The 20332-nt window shown below is 37.1% G+C and overlaps 1 protein-coding gene across 1 annotated transcript in view; it reads left to right on the top strand.

The window, feature by feature from the left end:
• The first annotated feature begins 3300 nt into the window (after positions 1-3300).
• The window catches only part of PLPPR1 (phospholipid phosphatase related 1), a 131494-nt gene continuing 114462 nt past the window's right edge, over positions 3301-20332 (top strand). The window contains exons 1-2 of the mRNA XM_061163951.1: positions 3301-3420; positions 4446-4550. Coding sequence (XP_061019934.1) covers positions 4488-4550 — 63 coding nt within the window. The 5' untranslated portion in view covers positions 3301-3420; positions 4446-4487. The remainder of the gene's footprint in view (positions 3421-4445; positions 4551-20332) is intronic.

The raw sequence follows: 20332 nt of genomic DNA, 5'->3' as shown, positions 1-20332 counted from the left end.
GTCAGGCTACAAGGAGACTCCTCCAAACTTCTGCTGGGGTATATCAGAGAAGGCCAACTGGGAGCCAAGACTTTAATTCATGCTGGCCAATAACGAGTAGGCCCCCACCCCTGTTCCACAGTGTCGGGGGAGAACACAGGAGGAGCCTAGACTTCAACCCCCATCGGGCAGTAATGAGGCACCCCTCCTTCCTCCTCACTGGAGTGGTATCAGAGTGGGCCTAGTGGAAATTCAGTTTTACCATTACACGGCATTAGCAAAACCACAGTGTCGGCGGAGGCCATGTAGGGAGCATTGAAGAGGTACCTAACCTTATGACCAACCTAGACAGCATATTAAAAAGCAGACACATTACTTTGCCAACAAAGGTCCATCTAGTCAAGGCTACGGTTTTTCCAGTGGTCATGTATGGATGTGAGAGTTGGACTGTGAAGAAAGCTGAGCACAGAAGAATTGATGCTTTTGAACTGTGGTGTTGGAGAAGACTCTTGAGAGTCCCTTGGACTGCAAGGAGATCCAACCAGTCCATCCTAAAGGATATCAGTCCTGGGTGTTCACTGGAAGGACTGATGCTGAAGCTGAAACTCCAATACTTTGGCCATCTCATGCAGAGAGTTGACTCATTGGAAAAGACCCTGATGCTGGGAGGGACTGGGGGCAGGAGGAGAAGGGGACGGCAGAGGATGAGATGGCTGGATGGTATCATTGACTCAATAGACATGAGTTTGAGTAAACTCCGGGAGTTGGTGATGGACAGGGAGGCCTGGCATGCTGCGATTCATGGGGTCACAAAGAGTCAGACACGACTGAGCGACTGAACTGAACCCCCTCCCAGCCCTGGTGGTATCAGTGGGCCCGCCTTAGGAGCCTGAACTCTCCTGTTGCCTAGTAAAAGGGGCCACTCACCAACTAGCTATCACAGGGGGCCAGGTAGAGAACCTGGACTTCTACCTTCATGTGGCAGTAACAAGGTGACATTCCCTGTATCTACTGGAGGAGTGTCAGAGGAGGTATAAAAAGACATAAGCTTTCAACAGGATCTTTAGTCTTACAATATAACAACCCAAGGTCAATAAAAAATCACTCTGCATACCAAGAACCCGGAAGACGGCAAACTGTATAAGAACAGATCATTAACAGACACCTAAAACAAGATGATATAGAACTGTCTGACAGAAATTTAAGTGGCCATCATAAAAATGCTTTAATAAATAATTGTAGACATGCTTGAAACAAATGAAAAGATAGTCTCAGCGAAGAAAAGACTTTCAGCAAAGGGATAGAAAATAGAAAGAAAAATCAAATGGAAATTTTAGAATTAAGAAATATAACAACTAAAACTCAGTGGATGGACTTGGCTCAGCACCATATGGGAATGATAGAGGAAAGAATCAGTGAATTTGAGAACAGAATAAGAGAAAATACCCCATCTGAACAACAGAAAGTAGACTGGGGTGGGGATGGGGTAATAAAAGTCTCATGGACATGAGGGATGGACTGCAACAAAAAGTCTAATATTCATGTCACTGGAGTCCCAGAAGGAGATGAGAGAGTGGGTTAAAAAAGTATTCCAGGAATAATGGCTGAAAATTTTCCCAGACTTGGGAAAAACCTAAACTGATAGATTTAAGTATTAAGAAATCTCTAAGCAGGATAAACCTAAAGGAATCCATACCAAGGCACATTAATAGTCAGAAGACAAAATATATTCTGGTAAGAGACTTGTGTCCAGAATATACAAAGAATGCTTTTATTTTGAAAATATCCAAATCTTTTGTTTTTTATGATTCCATTATTTTACAAAAGAAGATAGAATAATGGGCAATAAGCACCTAAAAGGATATTCAATATCATTTGTTATTTACAAAATGAAAACCACATGAGATATTATCCCACACCCGCTAGAAAGACTATGAGAAATGAAAATAAACACAAGATGTTCTTAGCATCACTGGATAATTATAATATCGGATACAACCTTATGTTGGATACAGCAAAAAATTAGAAACAGCCTACATTTCCACCCATTGGTAAAGGCTCTATATCCATACAATGGAATAGATTCAGTAATAAAAAGGAAAAATTACTGATGTGTGCCCTATGACATGAATAAACTTCAAAAACATGCTTTTGTTTTGTACAAGAATCCAGATCAAGAGACCACACATTATATGATTCTATTTATTTGAAATATCCAGAAAAAGCAAATCTGTAGAGACAGAGAGTTAGATTAGTGATTAGCTAGGCTGGAGAGGGGTGAGTGAGGCGATGATGGGAATGAGAATTCTTTGGGGGTGAAGGAAAAAGTGCTAAAGTTGTTTTGTGTTTATCATTGTACAACTTGGTAAATTTACTAAAATATTGAATTGTATACTTGAAATGGGTGAATTATATGTGAAAGAAACCTCATTATAGTTACTAATTATATATAATACACATACATAGATACATATGTGCATGTATATATGTGTGTGTGCATATATTTAGTCTTCATACATGTATAAAAAGCTAGGTTGTGTTTTGAACCAGAAGCGTGAAGAGAAAGGTGAATTTTATGTGATATCCCAAAGGTTGTGTTGTATTCTCCATTTCATTGCTATTTTTTATGAATTGTATGGAGAGGCCATCTGAAATACTGGGTGTGTCTGATGCCTTTATTTTTCTGGTGCCCCACATATCACAACATTATTAATTGGCTATACTCCAACATAAAATGAAAAGTTAAAAAAATCATAAATACTGATAAATGAATTCTAAGATACTTGGCTTAAGTAAGGGTAAAATGAAACCAATCATTGAGTTGCCAAACCAACTCAAATGTGTTTTATTTATGAGTTTCTTTCTAATTGTAAAAAATATTATTTATTCCTAAATTATGAAATAGAATGGTGAAATAAAAGATTTATTATGAGTATTTTATAACAGATAATATCCAATTTTAATAGAAAAATTTAAGCTGCCTAAAAATTATTTAAGCACTATGATTGATGTGGACTTAATATTGCACACAATGTTAAATTTGATCAGAGAAGGTTTTAGTCAACAGTTGAAAGCTGGTTTTTCATAAAGAGAAAGAAATGTTTTTAAAGTTTTATCTTGGAAAAAAATAAGAATGGGCAGAAAGAGTTAAGTTAAAAAACATTCATTCATGACCTTTAAGAAAAAATGCAGTTGGCCAGTTGCATGGGCCAGCAGTTTCTGTACCACTTTTCTTACCACAGTCCATAAGAACTATTGGGAAGTCTGACACAGAAACAGAACAAACAAAAAATAATTCTCAGGAGCAGTTACCTAAAACATATTCAGTATTGCTTTGTTTTTTTTTTTTTTCATCTTAACAAGGTCTTTATTTACGTATTGTTAATATAGCTTAGTTACTGCTGACATATTAATTTTCCAAGTCAAGAAAGGAACTGAGGGGTGAGTTTGAATCAAAGTCCTCGGAAATATCAAGGGTCGCGCATAAAATCCCAGTCTGTCAACAAGACCGAAGGGCAGAAGCAGTTCACAAACAGAAGAGAAGCCAGGTTGGGACGTGGGTGGAGCTGGAGTGATGGGGCCCAGAGGGCCGCTGGGGTGGAGGGCAGTGGTCAGTATTGCTTTGAATAGAGAATGAAAGGTTTAGTGGAAAATTCTTTTTATCGGGCCATGGAAGTTTCAGAAAAGCCTAGAATCTCTATTTTGTTGTTGTTATTAAGAAGAACCAGAATTAACTGATCTTCTAATACACAACTATTTTCAGTTCAAAGTAGGACAGAAGAGTTCTAACAAATATTTAAAATAATCTGCTGTTGCCCAACTACACCATTCTTATAGGAGACTGTTTATGGTATCAATGTTTTGTGTTTAGAACATACACACAGAAAGAGAGAGACACGGTTGAGGGAACCCAGTGAGAGGGGTCAGTGATGTATTAATCCAAAGTAGTGAAAGGCACTGTAGTCAGGGGAGCAAGGGCAAAGAGGGGTCAAGAAAGGAAGTCCGGGATTAGTGCCTCAGTCCTAAATGTCGGCTCCAGAGCAAGAGGCAGAGGCAAAAACGAACAAATCCTTAGACTGAAAGCTGCAAGGATCATGCACAGAAGAGATTCACGCAGAATGGACAGTAACAAATGTGTTGTAGCAAAAATTGCATTTGTGGCATGAGCACAATCTTCTGGGTTCAGCATTGTGCAGCACCAGGCAATTAAAATTCTGTTCACTAGATCTGTGTGCACAGGGGCTCCCTGCTTGGTCATTTAGGCTCAGAGACTGTTTATGGTTAGTAAACCTCAGTTTCTTTTCTCTGGACTTATTATTAATCTGATTTGACTGTGCTGTAGACCAGTATTTGGCCTTGTTTGTACACAGCTTGCTTATCTAGACGGTAGCTGATATTTTTATGTGCATACCTGAGGGACTTCTAAACATATGGTTCTTACACCATGCCATCTATTTCTGTTTCAGCCTGGACAGTTTTAGACGGCACAGCCTTGCTACATGTAAGAAATGGCTGTAGGAAACAACACTCAACGAAGTTATTCCATCATCCCGTGTTTTATATTTGTTGAGGTAGGTGTATTTATTTACCTTTACAGAAAAACTGGAATAATTGTAGCAGTTTTTATGCTGAGAACTTGGATTATTTTATAGAATTATTTAATTGTATGATTGATAATGAAATTTTTATAACAGAAACATTGGTAAAGAATAAGTTATGCAATGTGTTTCTTAAATAGGAAGCCATAGAACAGGAAGATTCATCTATGGGGTCCAAATTAATTGTGTATTACTAGACTTCTTTTGTTTTCAGTGGTGATTTGAATATATTATTAATTATGAATGCAGCATTTTGATTAAATTGTTTCTTTAAAAAATCAATATCATATTTCAAGAATTCAATAAGCAAGGTTTATAGATGATGGTTAATGGTTAATGACCATTTGGTTAATGACCTTTGGCCTTGGATCCAATATAAACAAGAAAATTTCTTAGAGTTAACTATCTTCAATGGGCATATTTTTTTTACTGGGATATTGAGAACTTATATAATGTGCAATTTCTTTGGGTTTTAAATGATTTTGTTGAGATGCCCCAACTTTGTGTCAGCAAAGAATTTCTCCAGCATCTTTTGGTTAAACTTCTTGGCATCCTTCCCCCACTGTACCTCCGTTTCCATAATGTTTGCTATAGAAGAGACAAAGACATGAAAATTTTAGGTAATTTGGAATAATATGATGAAAAAAAAGCTACTCCAGATTTTCACAAAATAAGGTATTGATTTGCCAGAGATGATATTATTGGGCATCTAACACATTGGTTTTTATCCAGAAAATTGTGTTTAAAATACGATGATGTGAAGAGCTGAAAAGTAAATGTCCTGAGTTTCCTTTCTGGTAACAGCTTGTATAGTCTCTCCATCCTAAGGATCGGCTGTAGCATGTTCTTACATAATCAGGCAGGGGACCTTTTTGGCTCTGAGTATGGGAGGAATATGCATGTTGATCCATTTTATCACCTGTATCACTTGAGTTAAACCATTACTGATGCTAGGAAAAATGTACTTTCAGTGCATGTGTAGTTTAAACATAGCCTATGAATCAATGAAATAAGTTTGGTTGTTTTTTTTTTTTTTTTTAATCTTCTAGCTCTTGAAATAACTGTAGTTGTCTATATAGTCAGTTGAATGATTTTGATAATATTATCTGGGCCAAATAATAATGTTTGGCTGATCCTCAAGTTTCACCTTATAGATATCCCTTGGTAGTTTAGATGGACAAATATTACTTGATGATTTATTTTCTGGTGATATCTGTGAACCTATTTGTATTGCAAAACCAAGTGGAAATAAAATTAGATTGGGACAGAGTGTTGATATAAGTTAAGATATTCAGACTCAAGCTATATCTTTGAAAGGGTAAACAAGGAACTTATCTTTAAACACAAGCATATATACTTAATACTCTTAACTTGCCATACAAGGTCAAGAATAACTCCTTTCAGACAATAACTCTATATTATATCTATTGTGGGTTCTGGTTACTGTTGTTCATATTGAAATTGTGATGAATAAAAAGGAGTCCTTTCTCCCACTGATCATGGGAAAAGGATAGAAGAGTTTGACACTATGTTTTTCATTGTTAAAACCCTGACTCTTTTGTCACAACAAAAATAAGATTTTAAAGTGAACTAGAGGAGATTTAGAATAAGTCATCTGTCATCATCCTTATCCTCCTGGTAGCAGTTTTATTTTAAATTTTCTTAAAAGTTGAACAGGAACCAAACCTTAAAGTAAGCGACTGAATGAATTGGCTGGAAGCTCTGTGTCTAAAGATTGTCAGGCCTCTAGTCTGTGAATGATGAGCTTGACAAGTAGAGCAAACCACAGAAGACATCGATTAATCTTTCTATGCCTCAACCTGACACAAACATAAAAAGTCTAAAAATCTTGGAAAGGAAAGATAGTTTATTCTTTATCTTGCTGTATTATTGTTCTTACTTTGCATAGAAGTTTAAGACATATCAGTGACTTCTTTGAAACAAGGAGGAGAAAGAAAAAGAGGACATGAAGTATCAATAGAATAAAGTAGGAACTGAAAGAGAAAGAGGTGAAAAGTGGCTTTCATGATTCTCAGTTATTTCATTCATCAAACGCTTTTTGTTATAAACACCCATGTTTGTTGCTGCACTATTTATAATAATCAAGGTATAGAAACAACCTAAGTGTCTGACAATAGATTAATGGATAATGCAATTGTGGTTTGTAGATATATGTGTGTGTGTGGTGTATCTATCTATCTATCTATATACTTTTCCCCCAGTGGAATATTATTCAGCCATCAAAAAGAATTAAGATACTGTCATTTGTGACAGCATATACGGATCTCAAGGGCATTATGCTAAGTGAAACCAGTCAAAGACAAATACTTTATGATTATTGAATCTAAATATGTGGAATACATATGTCGAGTCTAAAAAGGAAAATAAAAGCTCATAAATACAGAGCAGATTTGTGGTTTCCAGATGTGGGGGCACAGTGAGGAGGACAGAAATGGGTGAAGGGAGTCAAAATGTTAAAAAAAAAAAAAAGTTTCTTCTGAGATTGGGCAACAAAATTTTGAGTAAGATCCAGTGGGAACAAAAGAAATTAAATAAAAGAAAATACTTATTGTTTACCTACCTTATTCCAGGCATTATAACAGGGATATCAGAAAACTTGATCAAAAGTATAACTTGGTAAAAATGTCAACATGATCAATAAGTATCTTTCCATTGTTGTTTTTTAATTATGAAGTAATTCAAACAGAGAAAATAATATAGCAGACATTACTGTACCTACCATCAAGACCAAATCTTAAAATTTGCTACATATGCTTCAGATATTTTTTTCATGGAATGTAAAATATTCCAGATATGGCTGAAGTCCTATTGTTCTAGACACAGAAGTAACTACAGTTGACCCTAAACATTGTGGATTTGAACTGTACAATTCCACTTATATGCAGATTTTTTCAATAGTAAATACTACAATACTAAGAGCCCATGGTTGATTGAATCTGTGGATGTGGAGGAACCTTGGATATGGAGGGCTGACTACAAGTTACGCATGGATTAACCCCTGCATTGCTCAAGGGTCAGTTGTTTGTATGTGAAGTTAGAGGCTTTATTCTCCTGCATAATTCTTATATATATTTTCATATTTTTCCTACATGTCCACATACTCATAAATTATATTTTAGGGAGAGTTTAGATAAATTATACCATATTGAACCTACTTTTTGTAACTTACCTTTTCATTCAACATTTTATTTCTGAGTTTATTCAGACTGGCAAGTCATTCTTTTAATTATTGCCTTTTATCCCATTATGTGAATATATATCAATACCTACTGAGGGATGGTTTGGTTAATTCTTTCTTATTTTCTTAACGCTTTATACCCTTACAGCTTTTTATTATTTTTTGCAGAAATTATCCTTATTTCTATCTCTGTATGCAGGTGTACAAGCGCTTTCCTTGGATTGACACCTAGCAGTGGAAAGATGAGAGATGATTACATTTTCCTGTTTTGTTTCTTCATTATAGAAACAATATTGGTATTTTTCTACCAATTTTCTTGAAAAGACTTTGCTAAACTTTATTATTACTTTTACTGGTGTCTGTATATTTTTTAGATTTTTTTTTCAGACAGTTATATCACCTGAAGGTATTGAACCCAGACTCCCTGCGTTGAGAGTATGGAGTCCTAGCCACTGGACCACCAGGGATGTCCCTGAATTCACTGATATTTAATCCTCCAGTATGTTGAATCTGCTGTCTCTAGCTCATAGTGGATTGTTTCTTTATAATTATTTTTAGCTCATTTTTGGCAGAGCTAAAATTCTTCTTCTATATAATTCATGTGGGCCTTAGGTTTTAAGAGTACTTCTCTGGAAAGATTTTTTATGCATGTTTCTCTTGGGTTTATGTTTCTGTATTCATTAGTCACATTTTCATAATTCCATAGTATTATTAATCAAAGCTCATCTTCCATGTAGTCTCCCTATGCCAGCAGGTGGATTTACATAGAACACTGTCTCTGAAGTGTCAAAAGAAAGCTTTCAGGAATGCTGGCTTTCACACAGGAGTCTCAGTTCCAACTCATGTCCTTAGAATGTCTTATCCTCATGGGCATTAAAACCCAAACCTTGTTGCTAAGACTGCCATGTACCCGTTTCTCTATTCCCATTTAGGTTCACTGTGTCATCAGCTTACTCAGTTACCACTCCTGCTTTTAATACCCTTTCGGATTCAGCTCATCTATGAATTAAAAAGAAAGAAAAAGGCTGACCATTGTTTATAGGTGTTTGTAGTAGAATCTTTGCATGATTTTTTTGTTCCATGAATGCATTCACTCATTCAGCACTCATATTTTTAGTACTTATTTTTCTTGCCCGAGTCATTATGTGTTTTGCCCTTTTTTTGCATACTTGACATACTAACTGGGTTTCTGTAACTTGTATCTCATCAAGGTTTTTGGAGGTCCGTGGTTATTGGGCCATGTTTAACATGTGTAGGGGATGGAGGGTGGGGATGAGACACACACAGAGCTCTTAGGTGTATTTTCTTGGTGATTTTAACTCTATGAGCATAAAATTTTATTTGTGGTAGTTGGTGAGGAGAATAGATACCAACCAGCCTCTAAAATTCAAACTTGCTGATATAGTAGGAGCTTGCTTGAGACCCACCCAGAAGGCTGAAACAGTGGTAGAGGTACAGAAACAGGCTGACAAGGCAGCATGCAGCAGGAAATATCTCACGGTGGTAACATGTCCGGAGAGCATTGCTTTAGGTAATCCTTGAATGTCACAAACCAAAATGAAGGGTTAAGATATCATTAGAGAGAGAGCAAAGTTTGTAGATTAGCAGAGTATCTCGAGAAAGTAATGGGCTGAAAGGAGGGCATTAACAGTGGGAGGACAGCAGAATAGATTGAGAAGGATGATATGCAGTGGGCAATGCAGGTAGTTCCAGAAACCAAGCCCTTGAATGTTAGAAATTCAGAAAAATGTCTCAAGTACATCTTCCAGCTAATCCTTAAAATGTACCTTTCCATGCTGGCTAAAGCCTGTTAAATGGAAAGCCCTTGACAAGAAAATGATGACTCGATTGACCAGAATACAAACTTTTCTGTCACTAATGAGAGGGAACTTCAGAATCACTAAAATTTGAATATGGTCCACAGTAATACTTCTGGGCAGCTTTTGGCTCTTTGCTGATCTTGTTCTACTAGTGCAAGTAGTAGAGCAAATGCTGAGCTAGACAAAAGTTTAGAAAAGTCAGAGGCAGCAGGAAGAGCAGTAGATGTTTACCACCCTGTAACATGAGGACAAGGGGGACACCTACTTACCATCCTCATTTTTATTTCTTGAACTCAATAATATTAATTTTTGGTGAGGATAGATGTACAACAAAGTAGCTTCCAAAAAGTGATCAAAATAATCAAATATTCTTTGTGATTTTTCTTAGTCCCTGTTTCTCTCTTTCCCTCTGCCTTCCCTACCTCCATCTCTGCCTTTTAGTCTATTTCTGGTCCCCTTTTCTCTGTCATTTTAGCAATACCTCTTATGCTTGAGGATCTAAAATGGAGAATCTCCCTGAGGGGAAAACACACTCAAATTTGTGACTGAAGTATAATTTTTCCCTAAAAATAAGAACACAAGTTGTTTGAGATCTCCCATGTCCCCCAAATCAACACCTAACTCTATTTTTGCAAATTACTTAGGGCTGAAATACCCTTTTTGCAAATCTTTCCAGGTATCAGTGGACACCTCTTGAGACAGTTTCACTACATGCTCTATAAACTTGTGAAAAAGTCAGTCAAATCTCTTTCAAACATATTTGTGCTAACAGCAAAACTCTAAATGGAACTTAGCTTCCTTGGAAGACAAGTATTAAGTATCAGGAGTTGGACATAATGAATGTAATCATTGCTTGATATGTACAAACATGACAGTTTTATCATTTTGATGGTTGCTTGTACTTGCAGTTGTTATTGCCTTTTCTTGACAACTCATTTTTCTCAGCTGGAACCTACTAGGTAATTGTCATAAATCCCAGATTGAGGATAAATACTCTCATGAAGTTCAGCAAGAACTTGATTCTGAGTGTCTTTCTCCAGGGCCAGAAGTTAAGCAATTTCCCCTTGTCATTTCTGGACAATTAGTGCCATTTCAATGTCTCACTTGTTTCATGTACCTCTGATTTTAAAGGAAGGGTTGCTTGGCTTTGCTTTCTGCTGTTTATTTGCAGGTGCAAAGATTTAGCAGCTGCGATTGCCTTGTTTCTGAGTCTTAAATTGCATTTATATTTAAGTCACATTGAGATATTTTTCTCCTTAAAAAAAAATCAAACTGCTGGTTCTTACAAGGAGAAAGTATCAAAAATTATCCTCAAACAGAGTAAAGTAGAACAAGAAAATAACTTGGTGTCAGAAGCAGTGAGTTTGAGTCCTGGCTCTGCCATTTACTGCTTCTATAAACTTGGGTTCCTTCTTTGGTCCTCAGTTGCTTCACCTTTGAAGTGGAAATAAAAATAACTTCTTCCTGAACACTTTTGAGAAATGAGGCAATGCATCTGAAAGTGCTTGTCAAGTAATAAGTGGTTAAAAAGTGTTAGCACAAAAATAATTTAAAATAATAAGTTCTACCCACTATAAAGCAGAAAACAAAAAGCAAAGATGAAAAATAAAACTAACCAAACACACACATACACAGACACTAAAACCCTGACAATTAGGGAGGAAGTCTGGCAGTTTAATCCCCAATTATGCAGCATCGCTGGGTTTAGGGGCATAATGTTTTTAGAATATATTGAGATGTTATTGGATGTGGTGTTTTAAAAGCAATGAACAATCCATGGTCTTTTTAACAATTGCAGTGATAAATGCACATTATAAAGTACTTTCCCATGCTTTTCCTTATTTAATCATTATTTTGACTAGTGTTTGCAGTACTGGGGTAAAAGGACAATGCCAATCTTTAGGTATCTATTTTTCATAGTATCAAAATACCAATGTTGATTTTAAAAATTAAATATGGTTACCATCACCCTTTATCCTTGTCATCAGATGCCCTTCCCAATGAATGAAGTCTCCTCTATTCTTCAGCATTGAGTCTCTCCAAGATGAATATTTTGGGATCAAGGTCCCAGTTAAATCTCCCTGAGGGGAAAAGAAGTTAGGAATGAAAAAATGAATCTGGCTTCAGAGGACAAAAGATCAAGAGAGGAAGAAATATAGTTCTGGGGACACTCAGATGGTCGGACTCCAAGACCAACTAGGAGTTGGGCCTGGGAACCTCCTAGCCCCTTCTTTCTCTGACCCCCTTTCCATACCCTCCTGTTTTCCTTACTGGTCCACTCCTCCACCCACCCACCCTTTCAAACTAATGAAAAGCCCAATCTAACTCCAGGGGAGGGGGAGTTATAAATCCCCAAGAAATATAAGAAAAGATGAGCAAACTCACTGGTACTCTAAAAGTGATAATGATGATAACTGTACCATGAAGGAATTTTGAATAGAGCAGGGATGAGGTCAGAATGAGAGCAGCTTTGCTCTTGTCAACATTTTAATGAAATATATAACTCTCTGCATGCATCTCATGATGTAAGTTAGTCAGATTTCAGATTTTTTGAAAATCCCCTAATGTGTTATACTATTGTGCTCAGTTGCTAAGTTTTTTCGGACTCTGTGCAACTCCATGGACTGTAGCCCACCAAGCTTCTCTGTCCATGGGATTTTCCAGGCAGGAATACTGGAGTGGGTTGCTATTTCCTTCTCCAAGGATCGAACCCTCATCTTCTCATATCCTGCATTGGCAAGCCAATTCTTTACCACTGAGCCACCTGGGAAGCCCTTTATGCCACTAAATATTTTTGACATTTGCATGGTGTTCTGTTATAAAACTGGAGTCCTGAAAAACATCAGTAGGGAAATACTGAATTTTTTCAATAGAAATATGTCTTTTAAAATTTCAAAATGAAGAAACTGAGATACAGAGAAGTTTATTGGCTTACTCCAGGCCACACAGCCAACAGGTGTTAAACTTGGGATTTTAATTCATCACACCTTCATATCTTATGTTCTTTCCACTGCATATATTTAGGCATGATAATCATTGGCCTCCGGGTCACATGGAAGGAGGGAACTTTCTCCTCTGGAGAAAATAACGTTAGGGTAAGGAAGTCCTTTCAGAGGCCAGAATCCAAACATAGAAATGTTGAAGTGTGAATTTCCCTTTCTACAAGCTTCTGTGCTTTAAGAGCTTAACAAGTATTGTTATGTTTAAATCCAGGTAAATCTCAACTATTTAGAACCCTTTCAAAGTAAGGCATTTAAAAAAACTTGTTACTGGAGTATAATTGATTTAAAATTTTGTGTTACTTCCTGCTGTATAGCAAAGTGCCACTGTTGTGATTACTGCAACTTTGTAAGTGCCATTCAGTCCTGATTACTGTAACTTTGTAGCATAGTCTAAAGTCAGGGTGCCTGACTGCTCCAGCTCCATCTTGTTTCTCAGGATTGCTTTGACTGTTCAGGGTTTTTGTGATTCCATACAAATTGTGACATTTTCTGTTCTGAGTCTGTGAAAAATGTCATTGGTAATTTGAAAGGAATTACATTGAATCTGAGGGTTGCTTTGGGTAGTAAAGTCAGTTTCACCATATTGATTCCTCCAATCCAAGAGCATGGTATATCCCTTCATCTGTTGGTGTTGTCTTTGATTTCTTTCATCAGTAGCTTATAGTTTTCTGTATACAGGTCTTTTGCCTCATTAAGTAGGTTTATTCCTAAGTATTTTATTCTTCTTGTTGCAGTGGAACATCAGTTTGTTTCCTTAATTTCTCTTTCTGATCTTTTGTTGTTTAGTATATAGGAATGCAAAAGATTTCTATATATCAGTTTTGTATCCTGCAACATTACCAAATTCATTGATGAGCTATAATAAGTTTTTTGGTTAGCATCTTTAGGATTTTCTGTGTATAGTATAATGTCACCTGCAAACAGTGACAGTTTTACTTATTTTTTTCAAGTTTGGATTTCTTTTATTTTTTTCTTCTTTGATTGTTGTGGCTAGGACTTCCAAACCTATGTTGAATAAAAGTGGCAAGAGTGAACACCCTTTCTTTTCCCTGCTCTTAGAGGAAATGTTTTCAGTTTTTCACTGTTAAGTATGATGTTTGCTGTGGATTTGTTGTATATGGTCCTTATTATGTTGAAGTAATTTCCATATATGCACACTTTCTGGAGAGTTTTATTATAAATTAGTGTTGAATTTTGTCAAAAGCTTTTTCTGCATCTATCGAGATGATCATCTAGGTTTTGTTCTTCAGTTTATTAATATGACATATCACATTAATTGCTTTGAATAAATTAAAGAATCCTTGCATCCCTGAGATAAATGTCATTTGATCACAGTGTATGATCCTTTTAATGTGTTGTATTCAGTTTGCTAGTATTTTGTTGAGGATGTTTGTGTCTGTGTTTATCAGTGATACTGGCCTGTAATTTTCTGTTTTGTGATATATTTGTCTGATTTTTGTATCAGAGTGATGGTGGCCTTATAGAATGAGCTTGTTAGTGTTCCTTCCTCTGCAATTTTTTGGAAGAGTTTCAGAAGGGTAGGTGTTAACTCTTCTTTAAATGTTTGATAGAATTCACCTGTGAAGTCATCATGTCCTGCACTTTTATTTGTTGGAAGTTTTCCATCACAATTTCATTTTCAGTTCTTGTGTTTGGTCTGTTCATATTTTATATTTCTTCCTGATTCATTGTTAAAAGGTTATACCTTTCTAAGAATTTGTCCATTTCTTCTAGGTTGTCCCTTTTATTGGTTTGCAGTTGCTTGTAGTAGTCTCTTATTCTTTGAATTTCTGTGGTGTCAGTTGTAATTTCTCCTTTTTCATTTCTAATTTTATTGACTCGAGTCCTCTCTTTTTCTTAACGAGTCTGGCTAAAGATTTATCAATTTTGTTTATCTTCACAAAGAACTGGGTTTTAGTTTCATTGATCCTTGCTATTATTTTCTTAATCTCTGTTTCATTTCTTTCTGCTCTGATCTTTGCTTTCTTTCCCTCTACTCACTTTGGGTTTTGTTTGTTCTTCTTTCTCTAGTTGCTTTAGGTGTAAGGTTATGTTGTTTATTTGGGATTTTTGTAGTAAGATTGTATTGCTATAAACTTCCCTCTTAGAACTGCTTTTGCTGTGTCCCATAAGTTTTGGATCATTATGTTTTCATTGTCATTTGCCTCTAGATATTTTTTTATTTCCTCTTTGATTTCTTCAGTGTTCCATTGGTTGTTTAATAATATATTATTTAGCCTCCATGTGTTTCTGCTTTTTACAGTTTTTTCCTGTAATTTATTTCTAATCTCATAGTGTGTGGTCAGAAAAGCTGTTTGACATGATTTCAGTTTTCTTAAATTTACTGAGACTTGGTTTGTGGACCAAGATGTGATCTATCCTGGAGAATTTTTCATGTACACTTGAGCAGAAAGTGTTTTCTGCTGCTTTTGGATAAAATGTCCTATAAATATCAATTTAGTCTATCAAGTCTAATGTGTCATTTAAGGCTTGTGTTTCCTTATTATATTCTGTCTGCATGATCTGTCCATTGGTGTAAGTGGAGTGTTAAAGTCCCCCACTAATATTGTGTTACTGTTGATCTCCCCTTTATGACTGTTAGCATTTGCCTTATGTATTGCTGTACTCCTATGTTGGGAGCGGGAGCATGTGTATTTATAATTGTTATGTCTTCTTGGATTGATCCCTTGATCATTATGTAGTGTCTGTCCTTGTCTCTCTCTTATACCAGTCTTAATTTTAAAATCTATTTTTTTCTGATTTGAGTACTGATACTCTAGCTTTCTTTTGGTTTCCATTTATGTGGAATATCTTTTTTCCATCCCTTCACAAAGTAGGGCATTTTATTTGGAGGTTTAAGTTAGCTGATAAAAATCAGAAAACCCTTTGACTTTAATAACTGCTCTTAAATAACTTTCTTTTAGACTTGTGTTTTGAATGATCAGAAGCATACTCTACATAATAGAAATTAATATCTTTCAAGTACTCAGCTATATAAAACCTTAAATTCTGGCATTATGTGGTTCAGATTTAAAATAATAATAAGATGTCACTGATATAGTTGAAGCTCCCATGTACTTTTCCTTTATGGGATCCCATTTTTTACTTTGCCTCTTTAGAGGTAACCACTAAGCTGAATTTGTTGGACATAGTTTTCTAAGCTTTGTACACTTTTATAATATGTGTTCACTTTGTGCCTTAGTAAGTTAGAAAGGCTGAACAATTTCTTTTTTAATGTTAAAGTACTTGATCATGAGTTGTGTTTACATGCTGCTCTATTATAGGTGTAGATATTTAGGAGATTGAACCAAACACATAATGTCCATGGCTTTATATGATAGGTTGGCATTTTAAAATAATCCCAGCTAAAACTGACTCTAACAGTCAGTGTGGGATAGGCTTTGGCACAATAACAGACAGTTATTGTGGTTAACACACAAGCTGATTTCTCACACTGAAGGTTCTTTGCAGTTGGTGGGAGGGTTCTGCCCATCCCAGTCACTGAGACCTTTCCTGTTGGAGGCATCAGCTCAACACATGTTTCCATGATCACTTTGGCAAACCAGAGCAAACACAGACTCCACATTCACAACACAGACTCCAAAGCTTCATATATATAGTTAATATCAGTCAAGCTTCTTATATATAGTTAATATCGGTCACTTCCACCCACAGTTCAGCAGCCCAAGCAACAAAACTGTGGCCATGCCCAAGTTTAAACAGGGTTGGGAAGTACATCCTATAAACGTATCTAAGAGAGAGAGATGCTTTGTAGCCTAATGCCCTTGTGATTTCTTCCTTCCCACTAAAAGTTATGTTCCAAATCGTTCAGATAATAAGCTTTACTTAGCCATGTTCTATTTGATAGTGACATTTGCATGTGTTTGCTGAGTTCTTTTGTCAAATGATTTATGCAGTTGATGTGGCTGATAGGGATAGTTCCCTGTCACTGGTGTGTTTAAGTAGAGACCGATTCGCCAAGCAGTGAGAGACTGAAGAAGAGACTTCAGTACCACACTGTGTGTGCTTATTCGCTCAGTCATGTCTGACTTTTTGCAACCCCATGGACTGTAGCCGCTGGGCTCCTCTGTCCACAGGGATTCCCCAGGCAAGAGTACTGGAGTGGGTTGCCATGCCCTCCTCCAGGGGATCTTCCCAACCCAGGGATCAAACCCAGGTCTCCCACATTGCAGGCGGATTCTTTACCATCTGAGCCACTAAGGAAGCCCAAGAATACTGGAGGGATAGCCTATCCCATTTGCAGGAGATCTTCCCAACCCAGGAATCAAACTGGGGTCTCTGGCATTGCAGGTGGATTCTTTACCAGCTGAGCTACCAGGGAAGCCCCTCAATGCCAAACAAGTGACCCTCATTCCCTTATGACCCCGAGTACCTGTCCTAGTGAGACCATCCAAAGATGATAGTCCTAGTGAGACCATCCACACGCAAGTACCATCGCCCAGGTTTTGCCCAATAATGCTTTCCTTAATTCATCCACCTACTTTGTGGAGTTTCCAGAGCACCTTATTTTCCCATATGGTATACCATGTGGTAACATGTTCCTTACCAGCTTCCCTGATAATTGACATAGCACCTTAAACCAAGCATCCTTCATAATGTTGAATGAATGCACCAATACTCTGGTCCTCATCGAATTTTATATTCTGTCTCTATAGGTCATGAGCCCAACAAAGCCAAAATAATAGCAGAGTCCGGAATGAACATGTTATATTTTTTAAGAACTATAAAAGCATCTTGTCCTACTGCAGTGTATTATTTTGCACAGGGTACAGGTGAATTCATTCTTTGCTTTGTGATGCCTTTTTTCTTTTATAAAATCCTTTAAATATAATTTGAAGCAGTCTAAGCTGTCGTTGAGATGTGTGGCTGGCCAAACTCTTTGCATTTCTCTTGAATCCTAATTCCAAGATTATATCAAGGTTAATTTTTAAGCCAATACAATGTTATGATCATTTATTCTAAAAACAAAGCAAAAATCCTTGAATTTGAATCTATTTCACAGCATATAAAAGTCTAACTTATAGGAATGCTAAAATAGCAATCTGTAGGGAGAAGCAGCTTGGCACTGTGTCCCAAGATCTTCAAGACTTTATATTCCCCTTTTTACCCCACTGCTTTTTTTTTTCAATTGAAGCATAGTTGATTTACAGTGTTGTGTTAATTTCCGCTACAGAGAAAAGTGATTCAGTTGCACATATATACATTCCATTATGGTTTATCACAGGATATTGACTATATTATAGTTCCCTGTGCTATACGGTAGGGCCTTGTATATCCATTCTTTATATGCTAATTTACATCTGCTAACCTCAGACTCCCACTGCATGCCTTTACCACCCCTCTTCCTGCTTGGCAGTCACAAATCTGTTCTCATGGCCTATTGCTCACACATGCTCACAGAGGATTCCAGCAGCTCCCTAATCTTTCCCGGTTAAGCCTGGAATTGATACCCATGCTCGTGAAGCAGTCTCTGGGCTCTTGTTACCCAGAGAATCAGAGAATTTTGTTGATCAGCTCCAGCCATACATATCTATTTTCTCAAGCAAAGAAGCCACATAAAGGTGCCTCAGCCCTGCCGCTGCTGGGTTTGCTGTCATGGGGAATGCTAAAATCTCAGCCAAGGGTGGGTGTGGGTGTTAGTTGTTCAGTCATGTCCAACTCTTTGCAACCCCATGAACTGTAGCCCTCTAGGCTCTTCTGTCCATGGATGGGTAGCCATTCCATTCTCTAGGGAATCTTCCCAACCCAGGGTTTGAACCCGGGTCTCCTGCATTGCTGAGAGAGGGCATCAGAGGGCAGATAGACTGAAACCACAATCACGGAAAACTAGTCAATCTGATCACATGGACCACAGCCTTGTCTAACTCAGTGAAACTAAGCCATGCTGTGTGAGGCCACCCAAGATGGACGGGTCACGGTGGAGAGGTCTGACAGAATGTGGTCCACTGGAGAAGGGAATGGCAAACCACTTCAGTATTCTTGCCTTGAGAACCCCATGAACAGTATGAAAAGGCAAAAAGATAGGACACTGAAAGATGAACTCCCCAGGTCAGTGGGTACCCAATATGCTTCTCAGTGGAGAAATAACTCCTCATTTGAAAAAACCCTGACACTGGGAAAGATTGAGGGCAGGAGAAGGGGGTGACAGAGGATGAGATGGTTGGATGGCATCACCGACTCAATGGACATGAGTTTGGGTAAACTCTGGGAGTTGGTGATGGACAGGGAGGCCTGGTGTGCTGCAGTTCATGGGGTCGCAGAGTCGGACACAACTGAGTGACTGAACTGAACTGAATTGAACTCCTGCATTGCAGGCAGATTCTTTACCATCTGAGCTACCTTTGTCTCTGTGAAGGATAGAAAAGAAATTCTGTTCCCAACTCAATGTCTCACTTCATCACCAGAGCATCAGGAGGCTCTGATGTGTCTTTACAACCTTCTGTTCACAGGACTCAGATGTGAATCTGTGTACTCATGGAAGAACCAATGCCTAAAACAGACACACTTGTCTCCTCTATTTGCATTTTTCCTTCCCCCTTTTCCATGCAAATTAGTTCAAAAAATAACATTTTGTAGGCCATCAGCTGCATTAACGTCTCAGACATGCTGGATGTATTCAGGTCATGGCAGTAGATATTGTAGCCTACAAGCCAGATAACCTCTCCATTCAAATTCTGCAGCACAGCTATAAAATGTGATGCCATTTTGGAAATATGGATATGTAGCTATATAACTAGAAAGAAAAGTATGTGCAAAAGCCAGTGTTCACCTCTAGATATTGGTATTAAAAGTACATTTTTTTGCATAGAACTTACTTTTTCTATATAAAAAAAATAACTTCCTTTTAAGAGTACACTACGTCACTGATGTGCATAGTATGAAATATGAAAATACTGTTGTTTAAAGGTAGAAACTGGCTACTTCTTCTGTAGCTTGAAAACTCCTTCACAAAAAATCTGTGAAAAACTCCTTCATTTCTCAATATAGAATTAATTGAAACAATAGTGAAGGTTGCTCTAACACTGGATTTTTCTTTTTTTTTACAATACATACTATGTGTTTATCACTAATAAAAGCATTGGGAGTATCAATGTAAATATTTATAATCATGCTTCAGTTGCCAGTTTTGTGTAGAAAAACATATTTAAGAAAATATTTGAGTGCTCTGGATTCTTCTCTGGCTATAGATTGGTATATTAGATTGTTCATTATATAAGAGAATAATTGTTATTTTTAGTTTTAAAACTACTGTCTTTTCTACACATATTTGCGAAACTGTATTTTTCTACTCAACTGGCAGCTCTGGCCCGAGTGCTTACAGTGGTTGTCTCACTTGTGGGTGTAATGTGCGTGGAGTAAAGAATCCTTGTCCCACTCCTGCCCCTAGACACTTACCAGCATCAAAAACTTCTCTCCTCACAGTTAAGAATAAAGGCTCTAAGTGCTAAATGGGGCCCTAGATCGTTGTGCAGATCTCTCTTGTTTCAGATAAAATAATTGAGATCCAGAGAGGTTTAGTGACTTATCAGAACTCACATAGCTGATTATTAACCGAGTTGGCAACCAAAACCTGTAACTCTTGACCCAGTCATAATCAATAGCAAATGAAATTAATTGTTCATAGCCAAATAATTTCAAACGCAGAAATATAAAAAGCATTTCCAAATATGTACATCAAGAACAACTGTGTAATATATAATGTGTTATATCTCA

Source organism: Dama dama, chromosome 16 (genome assembly GCF_033118175.1).
Source record: "Dama dama isolate Ldn47 chromosome 16, ASM3311817v1, whole genome shotgun sequence".
Lineage (NCBI taxonomy): Eukaryota > Metazoa > Chordata > Mammalia > Artiodactyla > Cervidae > Dama > Dama dama.
Note: the sequence above shows the minus strand (reverse complement) of the source record. Positions and strands in the feature narration are given on the sequence as shown.